The sequence below is a fragment of the Dendrobates tinctorius genome, unplaced genomic scaffold (assembly GCF_039654945.1).
Source record: "Dendrobates tinctorius isolate UK_male_01 unplaced genomic scaffold, ASM3965494v1 ptg000264l, whole genome shotgun sequence".
Lineage (NCBI taxonomy): Eukaryota > Metazoa > Chordata > Amphibia > Anura > Dendrobatidae > Dendrobates > Dendrobates tinctorius.
This window is the reverse complement of record NW_027361931.1, coordinates 800079-821843: the sequence shown is the minus strand read 5'-3', so window position 1 is coordinate 821843 and position 21765 is coordinate 800079. Positions and strand designations below refer to the sequence as shown.

Below are 21765 nucleotides of genomic sequence, written 5' to 3'. Positions count from 1 at the left end.
GTCTCCATTTGGGGATCGTCGGTCTCCATTCGGGGATCCGTCTGTCTCCATTCAGGGATCAGTCTGTCAGTCTGTCTCCATTCAGGGATCAGTCGGTCTCCATTCAGGGATCAGTCGGTCTCCATTTGGGGATCGTCGGTCTCCATTCGGGGATCCGTCTGTCTCCATTCAGGGATCAGTCGGTCTCCATTCAGGGATCAGTCGGTCTCCATTCGGGGATCAGTCTGTCTCCATTGAGGGATCAGTGTGTCTCCATTCTGGGATCGTCGGTCTCCATTCAGGGATCGGTCTGTCTCCATTCAGGGATCGGTCGGTCTCCATTCAGGGATCGGTCGGTCTCCATTCAGGGATCAGTCTGTCTCCATTCAGGGATCGGTCTGTCTCCATTCAGGGATCGTTGGTCTCCATTCAGGGATCAGTCGGTCTCCATTTGGGGATCGTCGGTCTCCATTCGGGGATCAGTCTGTCTCCATTCAGGGATCAGTCTGTCAGTCTGTCTCCATTCAGGGATCAGTCGGTCTCCATTCAGGAATCGGTCTGTCTCCTTTCAGAGTTCGGTCTGTCTCCATTCAGGGATCGGTCGGTCTCCATTCAGGGATCGGTCTGTCTCCATTCAGGGATCAGTCTGTCTCCATTCAGGGATCAGTCTGTTTCCATTCAGGGATCAGTTGGTCTCCATTCAGGGATCAGTCTGTCTCCATTCGGGGATCGTCGGTCTCCATTCAGGGATCAGTCTGTCTCCATTCGGGGATCGTCGGTCTCCATTCGGGGATCAGTCTGTCTCCATTCGGGGATCAGTCTGTCTCCATTCGGGGATCGGTCTGTCTCCATTCAGGGATCAGTCTGTCTCCATTCAGGGATCAGTCTGTCTCCATTCAGGGATCAGTCTGTCTCCATTCAGCGATCAGTCTGTTTCCATTCAGGAATCGGTCTGTTTCCATTCAGGGATCGGTCGGTCTCCATTCAGGGATCGGTCTCTATTCAGGGATCGGTCTCCATTCAGGGATCGGTCTGTCTCCATTCAGGGATCGTCGGTCTCCATTCAGGGATCGGTCGGTCTCCATTCAGGGATCAGTCTGTCTCCATTCAGGGATCGGTCTGTCTCCATTCAGGGATCGTTGGTCTCCATTCAGGGATCAGTCGGTCTCCATTTGGGGATCGTCGGTCTCCATTCGGGGATCAGTCTGTCTCCATTCAGGGATCAGTCTGTCTCCATTCAGGGATCAGTCTGTCAGTCTGTCTCCATTCAGGGATCAGTCGGTCTCCATTCAGGAATCGGTCTGTCTCCTTTCAGAGTTCGGTCTGTCTCCATTCAGGGATCGGTCGGTCTCCAGGGATCAGTCTGTTTCCATTCAGGGATCAGTCGGTCTCCATTCAGGGATCAGTCTGTCTCCATTCGGGGATCGTCGGTCTCCATTCAGGGATCAGTCTGTCTCCATTCGGGGATCAGTCTGTCTCCATTCAGGGATCAGTCTGTCTCCATTCAGGGATCAGTCTGTCTCCATTCAGCGATCAGTCTGTTTCCATTCAGGGATCAGTCTGTCTCCATTCAGCGATCAGTCTGTTTCCATTCAGGAATCGGTCTGTTTCCATTCAGGGATCGGTCGGTCTCCATTCAGGGATCGGTCTCTATTCAGGGATCGGTCTCCATTCAGGGATCGGTCTGTCTCCATTCAGGGATCGGTCTCTATTCAGGGATCGGTCTCCATTCAGGGATCGGTTTGTCTCCATTCAGGGATCGTCGGTCTCCATTCAGGGATCGATCGTCGGTCTCCATTCAGGGATCGATTGTCGGTCTCCATTCACGGATCGGTCGGTCTCCATTCAGGGATCGGTCGGTCTCCATTCAGGGATCGGTCGGTCTCCATTCAGGGATCGGTCGGTCTCCATTCAGGGATTGTCGGTCTCCATTCAGGGATCGGTCGGTCTCCATTCAGGGATCGGTCGGTCTCCATTCAGGGATCGGTCTGTCTCCATTCAGGGATCGGTCTGTTTCCATTCAGGGATCGGTCTGTCTCCATTCAGGGATCGGTCTGTCTCCATTCAGGGATCGGTCTGTCTCCATTCAGGGATCGGTCTGTCTCCATTCAGGGATCAGTCTGTCTCCATTCAGGGATCGGTCTGTCTCCATTCAGGGATCGGTCTGTCTCCATTCAGGGATCGGTCTGTCTCCATTCAGGGATTGTCGGTCTCCATTCAGGGATCGGTCGGTCTCCATTCAGGGATCGGTCGGTCTCCATTCAGGGATCGGTCTGTCTCCATTCAGGGATCGGTCTGTTTCCATTCAGGGATCAGTCGGTCTCCATTCAGGGATCGGTCTGTCTCCATTCAGGGATCAGTGTGTCTCCATTCAGGGATCAGATGCCAGTTTTTAGGGTGAAGGAATATGGCGGATATGTGGAAGAACGTGTAAGGTGGAGAAAAATGGCGGTGAAGGGGCGTGTCTTATGGGCGGAGCAAATCGTTTAATGACGTCACTCGCTAAATTTACGGGATTGAACGAAAGCTCGACTGTTACCATAGCAACACGTGCGCCAAAACGTCATTCCGCAGTCCTGATGACGTCACACGTTCACGGCCGCCGATAATCCGCTGAAAGGACGAGAGGAGAGGAGAGGAGAAATGCCGTACAAAGCGAAGAAAGAGAAGGTGAGAGACAGCCGGGGAGAGAGAGACAGCCGGAGAGAGAGAGACAGCCGGAGAGAGAGAGACAGCCGGGGAGAGAGAGACAGCCGGAGAGAGAGGGGAAGAGACAGCCGGGGAGAGAGAGACAGCCGGGGAGAGAGAGACAGCCGGAGAGAGAGAGACAGCCGGAGAGAGAGAGACAGCCGGGGAGAGAGAGACAGCCGGAGAGAGAGGGGAAGAGACAGCCGGGGAGAGAGAGACAGCCGGGGAGAGAGAGACAGCCGGAGAGAGAGGGGAAGAGACAGCCGGAGAGAGAGGGGAAGAGACAACCGGAGAGAGAGAGACAGCCGGAGAGAGAGAGACAGCCGGAGAGAGAGGGGAAGAGACAACCGGAGAGAGAGAGACAGCCGGAGAGAGAGAGACAGCCGGAGAGAGAGACAGCCGGGGAGAGAGAGACAGCCGGAGAGAGAGGGGAAGAGAGCCGGGGAGAGAGAGACAGCCGGAGAGAGAGGGGAAGAGACAACCGGAGAGAGAGAGACAGCCGGAGAGAGAGAGACAGCCGGAGAGAGAGGGGAAGAGACAGCCGGAGAGAGAGAGACAGCCGGAGAGAGAGGGGAAGAGAGCCGGGGAGAGAGAGACAGCCGGGGAGAGAGAGACAGCCGGGGAGAGAGAGACAGCCGGAGAGAGAGAGACAGCCGGAGAGAGAGGGGAAGAGACAGCCGGAGAGAGAGAGACAGCCGGAGAGAGAGGGGAAGAGAGCCGGGGAGAGAGAGACAGCCGGGGAGAGAGAGACAGCCGGGGAGAGAGAGACAGCCGGGGAGAGAGAGACAGCCGGGGAGAGAGGGGAAGAGACAGCCGGAGAGAGAGGGGAAGAGACAGCCGGAGAGAGAGGGGAAGAGACAGCCGGAGAGAGAGGGGAAGAGACAGCCGGAGAGAGAGGGGAAGAGACAGCCGGGGAGAGAGGAAGAGACAGCCGGGGAGAGAGGGGAAGAGACAGCCGGGGAGAGAGAGACAGCCGGGGAGAGAGGGGAAGAGACAGCCGGAGAGAGAGGGGAAGAGACAGCCGGAGAGAGAGGGGAAGAGACAGCCGGAGAGAGAGGGGAAGAGACAGCCGGAGAGAGAGAACGGGGGGAGAGACAGACAGCCGGAGAGACAGACAGCCGGAGAGAAAGAACGGGGTGGAGAGAGAGACAGCCGGAGAGAAAGAACGGGGTGGAGAGAGAGACAGCCGGAGAGAAAGAACAGGGTGGAGAGAGAGACAGCCGGAGAGAAAGAACGGGGGGAGAGAGAGACAGCCGGAGAGAGAGAACGGGGGGAGAGAGAGACAGCCGGAGAGAGAGAACGGGGGGGAGAGAGAGACAGCCGGAGAGAGAGAACGGGGGGAGAGAGAGACAGCCGGAGAGAGAGACAGCCGGAGAGAAAGAACGGGGGGAGAGAGAGACAGCCGGAGAGAGAGACAGCCGGAGAGAAAGAACGGGGGGAGAGAGAGACGGGGGGAGAGAGAGACGGGGGGGAGAGAGAGAGACGGGGGGGAGAGAGAGAGACGGGGGGGAGAGAGAGAGACGGGGGGGAGAGAGAGAGACGGGGGGGAGAGAGAGAGACGGGGGGAGAGAGAGACGGGGGGAGAGAGAGACGGGGGGAGAGAGAGACAGCCGGAGAGAAAGAACAGGGGGAGAGAGAGACAGCCGGAGAGAGACAGCCGGAGAGAAAGAACGGGGGGAGAGAGAGAGACAGCCGGAGAGAGAGACAGCCGGAGAGAGAGACAGCCGGAGAGAGAGACAGCCGGAGAGAGAGACAGCCGGAGAGAGAGACAGCCGGAGAGAGAGACAGCCGGAGAGAGAGACAGCCGGAGAGAGAGAACGGGGGGAGAGAGAGAACGGGGGGAGAGAGAGAACGGGGGGAGAGAGAGAACGGGGGGAGAGAGAGACAGCCGGAGAGAGAGACAGCCGGAGAGAGAGAACGGGGGGAGAGAGAGACAGCCGGAGAGAGAGACAGCCGGAGAGAGAGAACGGGGGGAGAGAGAGAACGGGGGGAGAGAGAGAACGGGGGGAGAGAGAGAACGGGGGGAGAGAGAGACAGCCGGAGAGAGAGACAGCCGGAGAGAGAGACAGCCGGAGAGAGAGAACGGGGGGAGAGAGAGACAGCCGGAGAGAGAGACAGCCGGAGAGAGAGACAGCCGGAGAGAGAGACAGCCGGAGAGAGAGAACGGGGGGAGAGAGAGACAGCCGGAGAGAGAGACAGCCGGAGAGAGAGAACGGGGGGAGAGAGAGACAGCCGGAGAGAGAGAACGGGGGGAGAGAGAGACAGCCGGAGAGAGAGAACGGGGGGAGAGAGAGAACGGGGGGAGAGAGAGAACGGGGGGAGAGAGAGAACGGGGGGAGAGAGAGAGACAGCCGGAGAGAGAGACAGCCGGAGAGAGAGACAGCCGGAGAGAGAGACAGCCGGAGAGAGAGACAGCCGGAGAGAGAGACAGCCGGAGAGAGAGAACGGGGGGAGAGAGAGACAGCCGGAGAGAGAGACAGCCGGAGAGAGAGACAGCCGGAGAGAGAGACAGCCGGAGAGAGAGACAGCCGGAGAGAGAGACAGCCGGAGAGAGAGAACGGGGCGGAGAGAGAGACAGCCGGAGAGAGAGAACGGGGGGAGAGAGACAGCCGGAGAGAGAGACAGCCGGAGAGAGAGAACGGGGGGAGAGAGAGACAGCCGGAGAGAGAGACAGCCGGAGAGAGAGAACGGGGGGAGAGAGAGACAGCCGGAGAGAGAGAACGGGGGGAGAGAGAGACAGCCGGAGAGAGAGACAGCCGGAGAGAGAGAACGGGGGGAGAGAGAGACAGCCGGAGAGAGAGACAGCCGGAGAGAGAGACAGCCGGAGAGAGAGACAGCCGGAGAGAGAGAGAGAGGGGGGAGAGAGACAGCCGGAGAGAGAGACAGCCGGAGAGAGAGAGAGGGGGGAGAGAGAGACAGCCGGAGAGAGAGACAGCCGGAGAGAGAACGGGGGGAGAGAGAGACAGCCGGAGAGAGAGACAGCCGGAGAGAGAGAACGGGGGGAGAGAGAGACAGCCGGAGAGAGACAGCCGGAGAGAGAGAACGGGGGGAGAGAGAGACAGCCGGAGAGAGAGACAGCCGGAGAGAGAGACAGCCGGAGAGAGAGACAGCCGGAGAGAGAGAACGGGGGGAGAGAGAGACAGCCGGAGAGAGAGAACGGGGGGAGAGAGAGACAGCCGGAGAGAGAGACAGCCGGAGAGAGAGAACGGGGGGAGAGAGAGACAGCCGGAGAGAGAGACAGCCGGAGAGAGAGAACGGGGGGAGAGAGAGACAGCCGGAGAGAGAGACAGCCGGAGAGAGAGAACGGGGGGAGAGAGAGACAGCCGGAGAGAGAGACAGCCGGAGAGAGAGAACGGGGGGAGAGAGAGACAGCCGGAGAGAGAGAACGGGGGGAGAGAGAGACAGCCGGAGAGAGAGACAGCCGGAGAGAGAGAACGGGGGGAGAGAGAGACAGCCGGAGAGAGAGACAGGCGGAGAGAGAGAACGGGGGGAGAGAGAGACAGCCGGAGAGAGAGACAGCCGGAGAGAGAGACAGCCGGAGAGAGAGAACGGGGGGAGAGAGAGACAGCCGGAGAGAGAGACAGCCGGAGAGAGAGACAGCCGGAGAGAGAGAACGGGGGGAGAGAGAGACAGCCGGAGAGAGAGACAGCCGGAGAGAGAGAACGGGGGGAGAGAGAGACAGCCGGAGAGAGAGACAGCCGGAGAGAGAGAAACGGGGGGAGAGAGAGACAGCCGGAGAGAGAGAGACAGCCGGAGAGAGAGAGACAGCCGGAGAGAGAGAGACAGCCGGAGAGAGAGAGACAGCCGGAGAGAGAGAGACAGCCGGAGAGAGAGAGACAGCCGGAGAGAGAGAACGGGGGGAGAGAGAGACAGCCGGAGAGAGAGACAGCCGGAGAGAGAGAACGGGGGGAGAGAGAGACAGCCGGAGAGAGAGACAGCCGGAGAGAGAGACAGCCGGAGAGAGAGAACGGGGGGAGAGAGAGACAGCCGGAGAGAGAGAGAACGGGGGGAGAGAGAGAACGGGGGGAGAGAGAGAACGGGGGGAGAGAGAGAACGGGGGGAGAGAGAGAACGGGGGGAGAGAGAGAACGGGGGGAGAGAGAGAACGGGGGGAGAGAGAGACAGCCGGAGAGAGAGAACGGGGGGAGAGAGAGACAGCCGGAGAGAGAGACAGCCGGAGAGAGAGACAGCCGGAGAGAGAGAACGGGGGGAGAGAGAGACAGCCGGAGAGAGAGACAGCCGGAGAGAGAGAACGGGGGGAGAGAGAGACAGCCGGAGAGAGAGACAGCCGGAGAGAGAGAACGGGGGGAGAGAGAGACAGCCGGAGAGAGAGACAGCCGGAGAGAGAGAACGGGGGGAGAGAGAGACAGCCGGAGAGAGAGACAGCCGGAGAGAGAGAACGGGGGGAGAGAGACAGCCGGAGAGAGAGAACGGGGGGAGAGAGAGACAGCCGGAGAGAGAGACAGCCGGAGAGAGAGAACGGGGGGAGAGAGAGACAGCCGGAGAGAGAGACAGCCGGAGAGAGAGAACGGGGGGAGAGAGAGACAGCCGGAGAGAGAGACAGCCGGAGAGAGAGAACGGGGGGAGAGAGAGACAGCCGGAGAGAGAGACAGCCGGAGAGAGAGAACGGGGGGAGAGAGAGACAGCCGGAGAGAGAGACAGCCGGAGAGAGAGAACGGGGGGAGAGAGAGACAGCCGGAGAGAGAGACAGCCGGAGAGAGAGAACGGGGGGAGAGAGAGACAGCCGGAGAGAGAGACAGCCGGAGAGAGAGAACGGGGGGAGAGAGAGACAGCCGGAGAGAGAGAACGGGGGGAGAGAGAGAACGGGGGGAGAGAGAGAACGGGGGGAGAGAGAGAACGGGGGGAGAGAGAGACAGCCGGAGAGAGAGACAGCCGGAGAGAGAGACAGCCGGAGAGAGAGACAGCCGGAGAGAGAGAACGGGGGGAGAGAGAGACAGCCGGAGAGAGAGACAGCCGGAGAGAGAGAACGGGGGGAGAGAGAGACAGCCGGAGAGAGAGAACGGGGGGAGAGAGAGACAGCCGGAGAGAGAGACAGCCGGAGAGAGAGAACGGGGGGAGAGAGAGACAGCCGGAGAGAGAGACAGCCGGAGAGAGAGAGACAGCCGGAGAGAGAGACAGCCGGAGAGAGAGACAGCCGGAGAGAGAGAGAGAGGGGGGAGAGAGACAGCCGGAGAGAGAGACAGCCGGAGAGAGAGACAGCCGGAGAGAGAGACAGCCGGAGAGAGAGACAGCCGGAGAGAGAGACAGCCGGAGAGAGAGACAGCCGGAGAGAGAGAACGGGGGGAGAGAGAGACAGCCGGGGGGAGAGAGAGACAGCCGGAGAGAGAGACAGCCGGAGAGAGAGAACGGGGGGAGAGAGAGACAGCCGGAGAGAGAGACAGCCGGAGAGAGAGAACGGGGGGAGAGAGAGACAGCCGGAGAGAGAGACAGCCGGAGAGAGAGAACGGGGGGAGAGAGAGACAGCCGGAGAGAGAGACAGCCGGAGAGAGAGAACGGGGGGAGAGAGAGACAGCCGGAGAGAGAGACAGCCGGAGAGAGAGAACGGGGGGAGAGAGAGACAGCCGGAGAGAGAGACAGCCGGAGAGAGAGAACGGGGGGAGAGAGAGACAGCCGGAGAGAAAGAACGGGGGGAGAGAGAGACAGCCGGAGAGAGAGACAGCCGGAGAGAAAGAACGGGGGGAGAGAGAGACAGCCGGAGAGAGAGACAGCCGGAGAGAAAGAACGGGGGGAGAGAGAGACAGCCGGAGAGAGAGACAGCCGGAGAGAAAGAACGGGGGGAGAGAGAGACAGCCGGAGAGAGAGACAGCCGGAGAGAAAGAACGGGGGGAGAGAGAGACAGCCGGAGAGAGAGACAGCCGGAGAGAAAGAACGGGGGGAGAGAGAGACAGCCGGAGAGAGAGACAGCCGGAGAGAAAGAACGGGGGGAGAGAGAGACAGCCGGAGAGAGAGACAGCCGGAGAGAAAGAACGGGGGGAGAGAGAGACAGCCGGAGAGAGAGACAGCCGGAGAGAAAGAACGGGGGGAGAGAGAGACAGCCGGAGAGAGAGACAGCCGGAGAGAAAGAACGGGGGGAGAGAGAGACAGCCGGAGAGAGAGACAGCCGGAGAGAAAGAACGGGGGGAGAGAGAGACAGCCGGAGAGAGAGACAGCCGGAGAGAAAGAACGGGGGGAGAGAGAGACAGCCGGAGAGAAAGAACGGCGGGAGAGAGAGACAGCCGGAGAGAAAGAACGGCGGGAGAGAAAGAACGGGGGGAGAGAGAGACAGCCGGAGAGAGAGACAGCCGGAGAGAGAGACAGCCGGAGAGAGAGACAGCCGGAGAGAGAGACAGCCGGAGAGAGAGACAGCCGGAGAGAGAGACAGCCGGAGAGAGAGACAGCCGGAGAGAAAGAACGGGGGGAGAGAGAGACAGCCGGAGAGAAAGAACGGGGGGAGAGAGAGACAGCCGGAGAGAAAGAACGGGGGGAGAGAGAGACAGCCGGAGAGAGAGAACGGGGGGAGAGAGAGACAGCCGGAGAGAGAGAACGGGGGGAGAGAGAGACAGCCGGAGAGAGAGAACGGGGGGAGAGAGAGACAGCCGGAGAGAGAGAACGGGGGGAGAGAGAGACAGCCGGAGAGAGAGAACGGGGGGAGAGAGAGACAGCCGGAGAGAGAGAACGGGGGGAGAGAGAGACAGCCGGAGAGAGAGAACGGGGGGAGAGAGAGACAGCCGGAGAGAGAGAACGGGGGGAGAGGGAGACAGCCAGGGGAAGAGGGAGGGAGAGGGGGAGAGAGACAGCCGGAGAGAGAGGGGGAGAGAGACAGCCGGGGGGAGAGAGGGAGAGGGGTCGAGAGACAGCCGGGGAGAGGGGGGAAGAGACAGCCGGGGAGAGGGGGGAAGAGACAGCCGGGGAGAGGGGGGAAGAGACAGCCGGGGAGAGGGGGGAAGAGACAGCCGGGGAGAGGGGGGAAGAGACAGCCGGGGAGAGAGTGGGAGACAGCCGGGGAGAGAGGGCGAGAGGGGGAGAAGGCGAGAGACAGCTGGGGAGAGAGGGCAAGAGACAGCTGGGGAGAGAGGGCGAGTGACAGCCAGGGAGGGAGAGGGGGTGAGAGACAGCCGGGGAGGGAGAGGGGGAGAGAGACAGCCGGGGAGGGAGAGGGGGAGAGAGGGAGAGGGGTCGAGAGACAGCCGGGGAAAGGGGGGGAGAGACAGCCGGGGAGAGGGGGGGAGAGACAGCCGGGGAGAGGGGGGAAGAGACAGCCGGGGAGAGGGGGGGAGAGACAGCCGGGGAGAGGGGGGAAGAGACAGCCGGGGAGAGGGGGGAAGAGACAGCCGGGGAAGAGACAGCCGGGGAGAGAGGGGAAGAGACAGCCGGAGAAAAAGAACGGGGGAAGAGACAGCCGGGGAGAGAGGGGAAGAGACAGCCGGAGAAAAAGAACGGGGGAAGAGACAGCCGGGGAGAGAGTGAGAGACAGCCGGGGAGAGAGTGGGAGACAGCCGGGGAGAGAGGGCGAGAGGGGGAGAAGGCGAGAGACAGCTGGGGAGAGAGGATTAGAGACAGTCGGGGGGAAAGGGGGCAAGAGACAGCCGGGGAGAGAGGGAGAGGGGGCGAGAGACAGCTGGGGACAGGGGGAGAGGGGGGAAGAGACAGCTGGGGACAGGGGGAGAGACAGCCGGGGAGAGAGGGCAAGAGACAGCTGGGGAGAGAGGGTGAGACAGCCGGAGAGGGGGAGAGAGACAGCCGGGGAGGGAGAGGGGGAGAGAGACAGCCGGGGAGGGAGAGGGGGAGAGAGACAGCCGGGGGGAGAGAGGGAGAGGGGTCGAGAGACAGCTGGGGACAGGGCGAGAGACAGCCGGGGAGAGAGGGCGAGAGACAGCCGGGGAGAGAGGGCGAGAGACAGCCGGGGAGAGAGGGCGAGAGACAGCCGGGGAGAGAGGGCGAGAGACAGCCGGGGAGAGAGGGCGAGAGACAGCCGGGGAGAGAGGGCGAGAGACAGCCGGGGAGAGAGGGCGAGAGACAGCCGGGGAGGGAGAGGGGGGGAGAGAGACAGCCGGGGAGGGAGATGGGGAGAGAGACAGCCGGGGAGGGAGATGGGGAGAGAGACAGCCGGGGAGAGAGACAGCCGGGGAGGGAGACAGCCGGGGAGGGAGATGGGGAGAGAGACAGCCGGGGAGAGAGACAGCCGCGGAGGGAGACAGCCGGGGAGGGAGATGGGGAGAGAGACAGCCGGGGAGGGAGATGGGGAGAGAGACAGCCGGGGAGGGAGATGGGGAGAGAGACAGCCGGGGAGGGAGATGGGGAGAGAGACAGCCGGGGAGGGAGATGGGGAGAGAGACAGCCGGGGAGGGAGATGGGGAGAGAGACAGCCGGGGAGGGAGATGGGGAGAGAGACAGCCGGGGAGGGAGATGGGGAGAGAGACAGCCGGGGAGGGAGATGGGGAGAGAGACAGCCGGGGAGGGAGATGGGGAGAGAGACAGCCGGGGAGGGAGATGGGGAGAGAGACAGCCGGGGAGGGAGATGGGGAGAGAGACAGCCGGGGGGAAAGATGGCCGGGGAGAGGGGGAGAGAGGTGAAGAGACAGCCGGGGAGGGAGAGGGGGAGAGAGACAGCCGGGGAGGGAGAGGGGGAGAGAGACAGTCAGGGAGAGAGGGGAAAAGACAGCCGGGAAGAGGGAGAGACAGCCGGGGGGAAAGACGGCCGGGGAGAGGGGGAGAGAGGTGAAGAGACAGCCGGGGAGAGAGACAGCCGGGGAGGGAGAGGGGGAGAGAGACAGCCGGGGAGGGAGAGGGGGAGAGAGACAGCCGGGGTGGGAGAGGGGGAGAGAGACAGCCGGGGTGGGAGAGGGGGAGAGAGACAGCCGGGGTGGGAGAGGGGGAGAGAGACAGCCGGGGAGGGAGAGGGGGAGAGAGACAGCCGGGGAGGGGGAGAGAGAGCCGGGGGAGAGAGACAGCCGGGGAGGGAGAGGGGGAGAGAGACAGCCGGGGAGAGAGGGGGAGAGAGACGGCCGGGGAGAGAGGGGGAGAGAGACAGCCGGGGAGAGGGGGATAGTGGGGAAGAGACGGCCGGGGAGAGTGGGAGAGGCAGCCGGGGAGTGACAGCCGGGGAGAGGGGGAGGGACAGCCGGGGAAAGGGGGAGAGACAGAGAGGGGGAGACAGCGGGGGAGAGACAGCCTGGGAGAGAGAGGGGAGAGACAGCCTGGGAGAGACAGCCGGGGGGAGTGACAGCCTGGGAGAGGTAGAGAGAGGGGAGAGACAGCCGGGGAGAGTGACAGCCTGGAAGAGGTAGAGAGAGGGGGAGAGGGACAGCCGGGGAGAGAGGGGGAGAGGGACAGCCAGGGGGAGAGGGAGAGAGGGACAGCCGGGGAGAGAGGGGGGAGAGACAGCTGGTGAGAGACAGCGGGGGGAGAGGACAGCCAGGGATAGGGGGAGAGACAGCCGGGGAGAGACAGCCGGGGAGAGAGAGGAGAGACTGTCAGTCTTTGTTCACACACACGGCTCACAGCATTTTTTGTGCTGATTTTTGGCCGCTGCTTTCTCCCCAGTTCACGTTCTCCCTTAGTTTACTTCCCTGAAAGCGCTCAGATTTCTGACTTGCTGCCGACAAGCGAGCGCTCAGGAAGTTTCTGATTTCAGCTCTTTTGCTGCTCGTGTAAATATCAGTTTCTTGAAAGAAAACAAAACATCTTTGTATGAACATAGCCCAAGATAGAGAGGGGGAGACGGGGCCGCGCAGGAGAGAGAGGAGAAGAACTGGGAGATGGGGCCGCGCAGGAGAGAGAGGAGAAGAACTGGGAGATGGGGCCGCGCAGGAGAGAGAGGAGAAGAACTGGGAGACGGGGCCGCGCAGGAGAGAGAGGAGAAGAACTGGGAGATGGGGCCGCGCAGGAGAGAGAGGAGAAGAACTGGGAGATGGGGCCGCGCAGGAGAGAGAGGAGAAGAACTGGGAGATGGGGCCGCGCAGGAGAGAGAGGAGAAGAACTGGGAGATGGGGCCGCGCAGGAGAGAGAGGAGAAGAACTGGGAGATGGGGCCGCGCAGGAGAGAGAGGAGAAGAACTGGGAGACGGGGCCGCGCAGGAGAGAGAGGAGAAGAACTGGGAGATGGGGCCGCGCAGGAGAGAGAGGGGAGAAGAACTGGGAGATGGGGCCGCGCAGGAGAGAGAGGAGAAGAACTGGGAGATGGGGCCGCGCAGGAGAGAGAGGAGAAGAACTGGGAGACGGGGCCGCGCAGGAGAGAGAGGAGAAGAACTGGGAGATGGGGCCGCGCAGGAGAGAGAGGAGAAGAACTGGGAGACGGGGCCGCGCAGGAGAGAGAGGAGAAGAACTGGGAGATGGGGCCGCGCAGGAGAGAGAGGAGAAGAACTGGGAGATGGGGCCGCGCAGGAGAGAGAGGAGAAGAACTGGGAGATGGGGCCGCGCAGGAGAGAGAGGAGAAGAACTGGGAGATGGGGCCGCGCAGGAGAGAGAGGGGAGAAGAACTGGGAGATGGGGCCGCGCAGGAGAGAGAGGAGAAGAACTGGGAGATGGGGCCGCGCAGGAGAGAGAGGGGAGAAGAACTGGGAGATGGGGCCGCGCAGGAGAGAGAGGGGAGAAGAACTGGGAGACGGGGCCGCGCAGGAGAGAGAGGAGAAGAACTGGGAGACGGGGCCGCGCAGGAGAGAGAGAGGAGAAGAACTGGGAGATGGGGCCGCGCAGGAGAGAGAGGGGAGAAGAACTGGGAGACGGGGCCGCGCAGGAGAGAGAGGAGAAGAACTGGGAGATGGGGCCGCGCAGGAGAGAGAGAGGAGAAGAACTGGGAGATGGGGCCGCGCAGGAGAGAGAGGAGAAGAACTGGGAGATGGGGCCGCGCAGGAGAGAGAGGAGAAGAACTGGGAGATGGGGCCGCGCAGGAGAGAGAGGAGAAGAACTGGGAGACGGGGCCGCGCAGGAGAGAGAGGAGAAGAACTGGGAGACGGGGCCGCGCAGGAGAGAGAGGGGAGAAGAACTGGGAGACGGGGCCGCGCAGGAGAGAGAGGAGAAGAACTGGGAGACGGGCCGCGCAGGAGAGAGAGGAGAAGAACTGGGAGATGGGGCCGCGCAGGAGAGAGAGGAGAAGAACTGGGAGATGGGGCCGCGCAGGAGAGAGAGGAGAAGAACTGGGAGATGGGGCCGCGCAGGAGAGAGAGGAGAAGAACTGGGAGATGGGGCAGCGCAGGAGAGAGAGGAGAAGAACTGGGAGATGGGGCCGCGCAGGAGAGAGAGGAGAAGAACTGGGAGATGGGGCCGCGCAGGAGAGAGAGGAGAAGAACTGGGAGATGGGGCCGCGCAGGAGAGAGAGGAGAAGAACTGGGAGATGGGGCCGCGCAGGAGAGAGAGGAGAAGAACTGGGAGATGGGGCTGCATGGTGTCCGATTGAGGTGTTTTGGACAAAAGCAATTGTGTGATGTATCCCATTCTGACCAGGAGCCGATGAAAGCGCCTGTGGGTCGAGGTGCAGTGAAGAACGGTAAAGATGGGGGAGCTGCTGCTGAGGAGGTGAGTGCTGAGCATCTTCATCAGTTGTTTAGTAGACAAGTAATTTCAGGCTGGTGTGGGGGAAGGACGGGGGGGTTGGCGCTGTCACTGGAGTGGAGGGAGGTCAGGGGTTGGCGCAGTCACCGGCTTTCCGGATGTGGGTGTCGGGTTAGGCGCTGTCACTGGAGTGGAGGGAGGTCAGGAGGTTGGCGCTGTCACTGGAGTGGAGGGAGGTCAGGAGGTTGGCGCTGTCACTGGAGTGGAGGGAGGTCAGGAGGTTGGCGCAGTCGCCGGCTTTCTGGATGTGGGTGTCGGGTTAGGCGCTCTCACTGGTGTTGAGGGAGGTCAGGGGGGTTGGCGCTGTCTCAGGTTTTGGGGATGGGGGTCAGTGGGCAGCCACTTTTGCTGGTGTTGAGGGAGGTCAGGGGGGTTGGCGCTGTCACTGGAGTGGAGGGAGGTCAGGGGCTTTCTGGATGTGGGTGTCGGGGGGGGGGTTGGCGCTGTCACTGGTGTTGAGGGGAGGTCAGGGGGGTTGGCTGTCTCGCTGGCTTTCTGGATGTGAGTGTCAGGGGGTAGGCGCTCTTGCTGGTGTTGAGGGAGGTCAGGGGGGTTGGCCATCTTGCCGGTTTTGGGAATGGGGGTCAGAGGGCAGCTGGTGTTGAGGGAGGTCAGGGGGGTTGGCGCTGTCGCTGGAGTGGAGGGAGGTCAGGGGGGGTTGGCCCTCTTGCCAGTTTTGTGGATGGGGGTCAGTGGGCAGCTGCTCTTGCTGGTGTTGAGGGAGGTCAGGGGGGTTGGCGCTATCGCTGGAGTGGAGGGAGGTCAGGGGGTTTGCGCTGTCGCCGGCTTTCTGGATGTGGGGATGTCGGGGTAGGCGCTCTTGCTGGTGTTGAGGGAGGTCAGGGGGGTTGGTGCTGTCGCTGGAGTGGAGGGAGGTCAGGGGGTTGGCGCTGTCGCCGGCTTTCTGGATGTGGGTGTCGGGGGGTAGGCGCTCTTGCTGGTGTTGAGGGAGGTCAGGGGGATTGGCGCTCTCACTGGTGTTGAGGGAGGTCAGGGGGGTTGGCCCCCTCGCCGGCTTTCTGGATGTGAGTGTCAGGGGGTAGGCGCTCTTGCTGGTGTTGAGGGAGGTCAGGGGGGTTGGCGCTGTCACTGGAGTGGAGGGAGGTCAGGGGCTTTCTGGATGTGGGTGTCGGGGGGGTTGGAGCTGTCACTGGTGTTGAGGGGAGGTCAGGGGGGTTGGCTGTCTCGCTGGCTTTCTGGATGTGAGTGTCAGGGGGTAGGCGCTCTTGCTGGTGTTGAGGGAGGTCAGGGGGGTTGGCCATCTTGCCGGTTTTGGGAATGGGGGTCAGAGGGCAGCTGGTGTTGAGGGAGGTCAGGGGGGTTGGCGCTGTCGCTGGAGTGGAGGGAGGTCAGGGGGGGTTGGCCCTCTTGCCAGTTTTGTGGATGGGGGTCAGTGGGCAGCTGCTCTTGCTGGTGTTGAGGGAGGTCAGGGGGGTTGGCGCTATCGCTGGAGTGGAGGGAGGTCAGGGGGTTTGCGCTGTCGCCGGCTTTCTGGATGTGGGTGTCGGGGGGTAGGCGCTCTTGCTGGTGTTGAGGGAGGTCAGGGGGATTGGCGCTCTCACTGGTGTTGAGGGTGGTCAGGGGGGTTGGCCCCCTCGCCGGCTTTCTGGATGTGAGTGTCAGGGGGTAGGCGCTCTTGCTGGTGTTGAGGGAGGTCAGGGGGGTTGGCCCTCTTGCCAGTTTTGTGGATGGGGGTCAGTGGGCAGCCACTCTTGCTGGTGTTGAGGGAGGTCAGGGGGGTTGGCGCTGTCGCTGGAGTGGAGGGAGGTCAGGGGGTTGGCGCTGTCGCCGGCTTTCTGGATGTGGGTGTCGGGGGGTAGGCGCTCTTGCTGGTGTTGAGGGAGGTCAGGGGGATTGGCGCTCTCACTGGTGTTGAGGGTGGTCAGGGGGGTTGGCCCTCTTGCCAGTTTTGTGGATGGGGGTCAGTGGGCAGCCACTCTTGCTGGTGTTGAGGGAGGTCAGGGGGGTTGGCGCTGTCGCTGGAGTGGAGGGAGGTCAGGGGGTTGGCGCTGTCGCCGGCTTTCTGGATGTGGGTGTCGGGGGGTAGGCGCTCTTGCTGGTGTTGAGGGAGGTCAGGGGGATTGGCGCTCTCACTGGTGTTGAGGGTGGTCAGGGGGGTTGGCCCCCTCGCCGGCTTTCTGGATGTTAGTGTCAGGGGGTAGGCGCCCTTGCTGGTGTTGAGGGAGGTCAGGGGGGTTGGCACTCTTGCCAGTTTTGAGGATGGGGGTCAGTGGGCAGCCACTCTTGCTGGTGTTGAGGGAGGTCAGGGGGTTTGTCGCTGGAGTGGAGGGAGGTCAGGGGGTTGGCGCTGTCGCCGGCTTTCTGGATGTGGGTGTCGGGGGGTAAGCGCTCTTGCTGGTGTTGAGGGAGGTCAGGGGGATTGGCAGGCGCTCTTGCTGGTGTTGAGGGAGGTCAGGGGGGTTGGCCCTCTCGCCGGCTTTCTGGATGTGAGTGTCAGGGGGTAGGCGCTCTTGCTGGTGTTGAGGGAGGTCAGGGGGGTTGGCGCTGTCGCGGAGGGAGGTCAGGGGGTTGGCGCTGTCGCCGGCTTTCTGGATGTGAGTGTCGGGGTAGGCGCTCTTGCTGGTGTTGAGGGAGGTCAGGGGGGTTGGCGCTGTCGCTGGAGTGGAGGGAGGTCAGGGGGTTGGCGCTGTCGCCGGCTTTCTGGATGTGGGTGTCGGGGGGTAGGCGCTCTTGCTGGTGTTGAGGGAGGTCAGGGGGGTTGGCCCTCTCGCCGGTTTTGGGGATGGAGGTCAGTGGGCAGCTGCTCTCACTGGTGGTGGGGGGTTGTCTGCGCTGCACCTCAGTGATGTCGAGTATTGGACATTACTTTGTGATGTCATCAAGTGTATAGTTGTGATTGGTTGGTGAATGTGAGCACTAGTGACCTTATTTAGAGACTTCCCCCATGTTGGGTGAGGCTCTGGTGTGGAGGACTTCTGTATGGGATATAGATGACCATTGTCCATTCTTGGTGATGGTGCCTCCTCTGCTCCAGAACTGTGCGTGATGGCTCTGCATTCATTGTCGCAGTGTCCACGCAGCCCCCTGATCTGTAATGATCACTTTTCTCCCTGAGCTTAATTCATTGTCCACCTCTGTATCGATCTAGTAGAGGCGACCGGAAAATCTCCAGAAACGGAGGACATTTTACCTTAAGAATTGTCAGAATATTCTTGCAAACTTCTTATATTCTAATCTCGCTATCTATATAAAAATACAATTCTGCCTGGCTGCTGGGGTTTGTTGTACTCCTGGATGCTAGGCGATGGCGACTGTTCTCTGCCACCTCCTCAACCAGAACTAACAACAAGCGGTGGACACCGCGTTATGCGCCGGAGCACCTACTGACCCCCACTGCCCCACCATACTGCAGTGACCACAAGGCAGAACATGAATTTAATGTAACCTCTAATCTTACTCGAGCGGCATTATTTATTTATCTACAGTTAACATAGAGCACAGGCTATTAACCCTTGAACATATACAGTCGCCTGTCTATATTATATAAGATTATATCAGGAAATAGAATACTTTCCATCAGTTTGTCTCTCCATCTCCGTTCATATCTTCACTTATTCTACTTCAAGCAGTCAGACCGAAGAAGGTCCGTGTGTGACGGAAACGTTTCTTTTGTGGACTGCACAATAAAGGTTATCCATAAGATATAAGTTGAGTGCCTAGTTTTTCTTGCTATAACTAAAGTCACATCACACACACTGCAGACCAGACCCAAAATACTCAATGTAAAAGTCATAGGTGATGGCTCAGCTCCCCTCCTCCCTGCACAGTGACCTCTGTACAGAACATACCATAGAAGTCATATGTGATGTCTCAGCTCCTCTCCTCGCTCCCTCACAGTGACCTCTGTACAGAACATATCCATAGAAGTCATAGGTGATGGCTCAGCTCTCCTCCTCCCTGCACAGTGACCTCTGTACAGAACATACCATAGAAGTCATATGTGATGTCTCAGCTCCTCTCCTCGCTCCCTCACAGTGACCTCTGTACAGAACATATCCATAGAAGTCATAGGTGATGGCTCAGCTCTCCTCCCTCCCTGCACAGTGACTTCTGTACAGAGTATATCCATAGTCATAGGTGATGGCTCAGCTCCCCTCCTCCCTGCACAGTGACTTCTGTACAGAGCTTATCCATATACCCATAGAAGTCATAGGGGATGACTCAGCTCCCCTCCTCCCTGCACAGTGACTTCTGTACAGAGCTTATCCATATACCCATAGAAGTCATAGGTGATGGCTCAGCTCCCCTCCTCCCTGCACAGTGACCTCTGTACAGAACATACCAAGAAGTCATAGATGATGGCTCTGCTCCCCTCCTCCCTGCACATTGACCTCTGTACAGAGCATATCCATAGAAGTCATAGGTGTTGGCTCAGCTCCCCTCCTCCCTCCCTGCACAGTGACTCTGTACAGAGCGTATCCATAGAAGTCATAGGTGATGTCTCAGCTCCCCTCCTCCCTGCACAGTGACCTCTGTACAGAACATACAGTACCATAAAAGTCATAGGTGATGGCTCAGCTCCCCTCCTCCCTGCACAGTGACCTCTGTACAGAACATACCAAGAAGTCATAGATGATGGCTCTGCTCCCCTCCTCCCTGCACATTGACCTCTGTACAGAGCATATCCATAGAAGTCATAGGTGTTGGCTCAGCTCCCCTCCTCCCTCCCTGCACAGTGACTTTGTACAGAGCGTATCCATAGAAGTCATAGGTGATGTCTCGGCTCCCCTCCTCCCTGCACAGTGACCTCTGTACAGAACATACAGTACCATAGAAGTCATAGGTGATGGCTCTGCTCCCCTCCTCCCTGCACATTGACCTCTGTACAGAGCATATCCATAGGAGTCATAGGTGTTGGCTCAGCTCCCCTCCTCCCTCCCTGCACAGTGACTGTACAGAGCATATCCATAGAAGTCATAGGTGATGTCTCAGCTCCCCTCCTCCCTGCACAGTGACCTCTGTACAGAACATACCATAGAAGTCATATGTGATGTCTCAGCTCCTCTCCTCCCTCCCTCACAGTGACTTCTGTACAGAACATATCCATAGAAGTCATAGGTGATGGCTCAGCTCTCCTCCCTCCCTGCACAGTGACTTCTGTACAGAGTATATCCATAGTCATAGGTGATGGCTCAGCTCCCCTCCTCCCTGCACAGTGACTTCTGTACAGAGCTTATCCATATACCCATAGAAGTCATAGGTGATGACTCAGCTCCCCTCTTCCCTGCACAGTGACTTCTGTACAGAGCTTATCCATATACCCATAGAAGTCATAGGTGATGGCTCAGCTCCCCTCCTCCCTGCACAGTGACCTCTGTACAGAACATACCATAGAAGTCATAGGTGATGGCTCAGCTCCCCTCCTCCCTGCACAGTGACCTCTGTACAGAACATACCATAGAAGTCATAGGTGATGGCTCAGCTCCCCTCCTCCCTGCACAGTGACCTCTGTACAGAACATACCATAGAAGTCATAGGTGATGGCTCAGCTCCCCTCCTCCCTGCACAGTGACTTCTGTACAGAGCTTATCCATATACCCATAGAAGTCATAGGTGATGTGTCAGCTCCCCTCCTCCCTCCCTGCACAGTGACCTCTGTGTAGAGCATACCCATAGAAGTCATAGGTGATGTCTCAGCTCCCGTCCTCCCTCCCTGCACGGTGACCTCTGTACATTTCCCCTGATGAAGCTACTATGTTAGCGATACGCGTGGGAATGGTGGGGATCATTCATGTTACCCTGCACTAGGCATTTGGTGAGTGTGTTCCATCTCCTGATCAGATTCTCGGTGATGTAAGGTGTTGCGGTGGGATTGCCTGCTGTGATCAGGATTCCGTAGCCCCCTTGCCAGTAGATGAATTGGTTTGTTGATCTGCATTAAAGGGAATCTGTCACCAATATTTTGTGATATCATGTAAAGATATCACCCGATTCTGCGTCCCATAAGGATTCCATTAGGACTTTTGATTCCCCCGACCCTGCACCTTTGAGGCATAAATACCTTTTTTATCTTGGTGGAGATGTATGGAAATCGCCACGGTCCGGTCCGATGGGCGTGGCTTATTCTCCTTCTCACCCCCCCTCCTCGGCTTGCTGCACGTAATCTTGATCTGTGAATATCACAGATGCCGTAGTTTTTCCGAGCTTGCGCATTGAAAAGGCCTCCGGCGCTTGCGCAGTATGCTTTGCCCAACTGTGGGGGAAGCATAATCGGTACTGCGCATGTGCCGGTATTTTTCAGCGCGGTCTATGCCCCGGAAGTCTTCACATGCAGGACACACTTCCTGGATGCCGGATGCATGCTGAAAAATACTGGTGCATGCGCCGTACCGATTATATGCTTCCCCCCCACAGTTGGGCAAAGCATACTGCGCAAGCGCCGGAGGCCTTTTCAATGCGCAAGCGCGGAAAAACTACAGCATCTGTGATATTCACAGATCAAGATTATGTGCAGCAAGCCGAGGGGGGGGTGAGAAGGCGAATAAGCCACGCCCATCAGACCGGACCGTGGCGATTTCCATACATCTCCACCAAGATAAAAAAGGTATTTGTTCCTCAAAGGTGCGGGGTCGGGGGGAATCAAAAGTCCTAATGGAATCCTTATGGGACGCAGAATCGGGTGATATCTTTACATGATGTCACGAAATATGGGTGAGATTCCCTATGAAGAGCTCTGTGCTTTATTAGGGTTAACCCTACATTACCTGAATTCACCTGTATGGCTTTACACTCTGTTGCTCTGCACTAGGGGTCTTTATTCCGTTCTGTGCAGGATCTAGGCTATGCTTCCATGTTATGGAGCAGCATGTATAGGATTAATGACATCAGGCATCCCTCTCATTGGCTGGTGTTTCATAGTCCCTATTTTTGCATCTTTCTGGCACTTTGAATCCTTGTGTCTATTGTTGATCAGGCATGTGCGCTACCCTCTGTGACCAATGGTCTTTTTTCACATGTACACCAGATGAGTGCACTATTATTGCACCTCTTTTGCTCTCTTTGCCACCTGAACACAAATCTGCACACCCTTACACTAATACTTTGTAGTCCCTTGTGAATTTCTGGCAATGTTCAGTCTTTGAGTTGGGGTCTATGAGTGCGGTACATCTATAATTGGCGATCTTTGCCAGATCCTCCCCACAGTAGCTCCACATCTGTCAGATTGCGGGGGCATCTCCTCTGTACAGCGCCCTCTTCAGGTCACCACTGATTTGTCACTTGGAATAAGGTTTGGGTTGCTCCAGAACTTTCATCTTCTCCTTGAGAAGCTGTTCTTTTAATTATTTGGAGGTTACTCAGGGTTATTGTCGCTGATAGGAGGGGACATTACTCCTCATCTTCAGATTTTTAGCTGTGGACAGAAGTTTCTGATGATAAATTGTCTATTTGTTCTGTCCATAATTCCCTCCCCCTTGTCTAAAGCCCTAGCTGACAAAAGCCATCCCCAGACCACAATGCTGCCTCCACCATGCCTCATTGTTAGGATGGGGGTCTTCTGGTGATGTGCACTTTCGGCTTTGCACCTTTCT

The 21765-nt window shown here is 59.3% G+C and overlaps 2 protein-coding genes across 6 annotated transcripts in view; both read left to right on the top strand.

Moving 5' to 3' along the window:
• Positions 1 to 2489: 2489 nt before the first annotated feature.
• The window catches only part of PPP2R5D (protein phosphatase 2 regulatory subunit B'delta), a 60772-nt gene continuing 41496 nt past the window's right edge, over positions 2490 to 21765 (top strand). For 4 of the 5 annotated variants that reach the window (XM_073558990.1, XM_073558988.1, XM_073558991.1 and 1 more), the window contains exons 1-2: positions 2490 to 2649; positions 14108 to 14179. In XM_073558990.1, coding sequence (XP_073415091.1) covers positions 2623 to 2649; positions 14108 to 14179 — 99 coding nt within the window. In that variant the 5' untranslated portion in view covers positions 2490 to 2622. The remainder of the gene's footprint in view (positions 2650 to 14107; positions 14180 to 21765) is intronic. The other variant, XM_073558989.1, reaches the window with a different exon arrangement.
• Positions 2654 to 4108, top strand: LOC141069456 (uncharacterized; the record flags this gene model as incomplete). Its single annotated transcript, XM_073559003.1, has 1 exon — positions 2654 to 4108. A coding segment is annotated over one exon (1455 nt), but the record flags the coding sequence as incomplete, so codon positions are not given.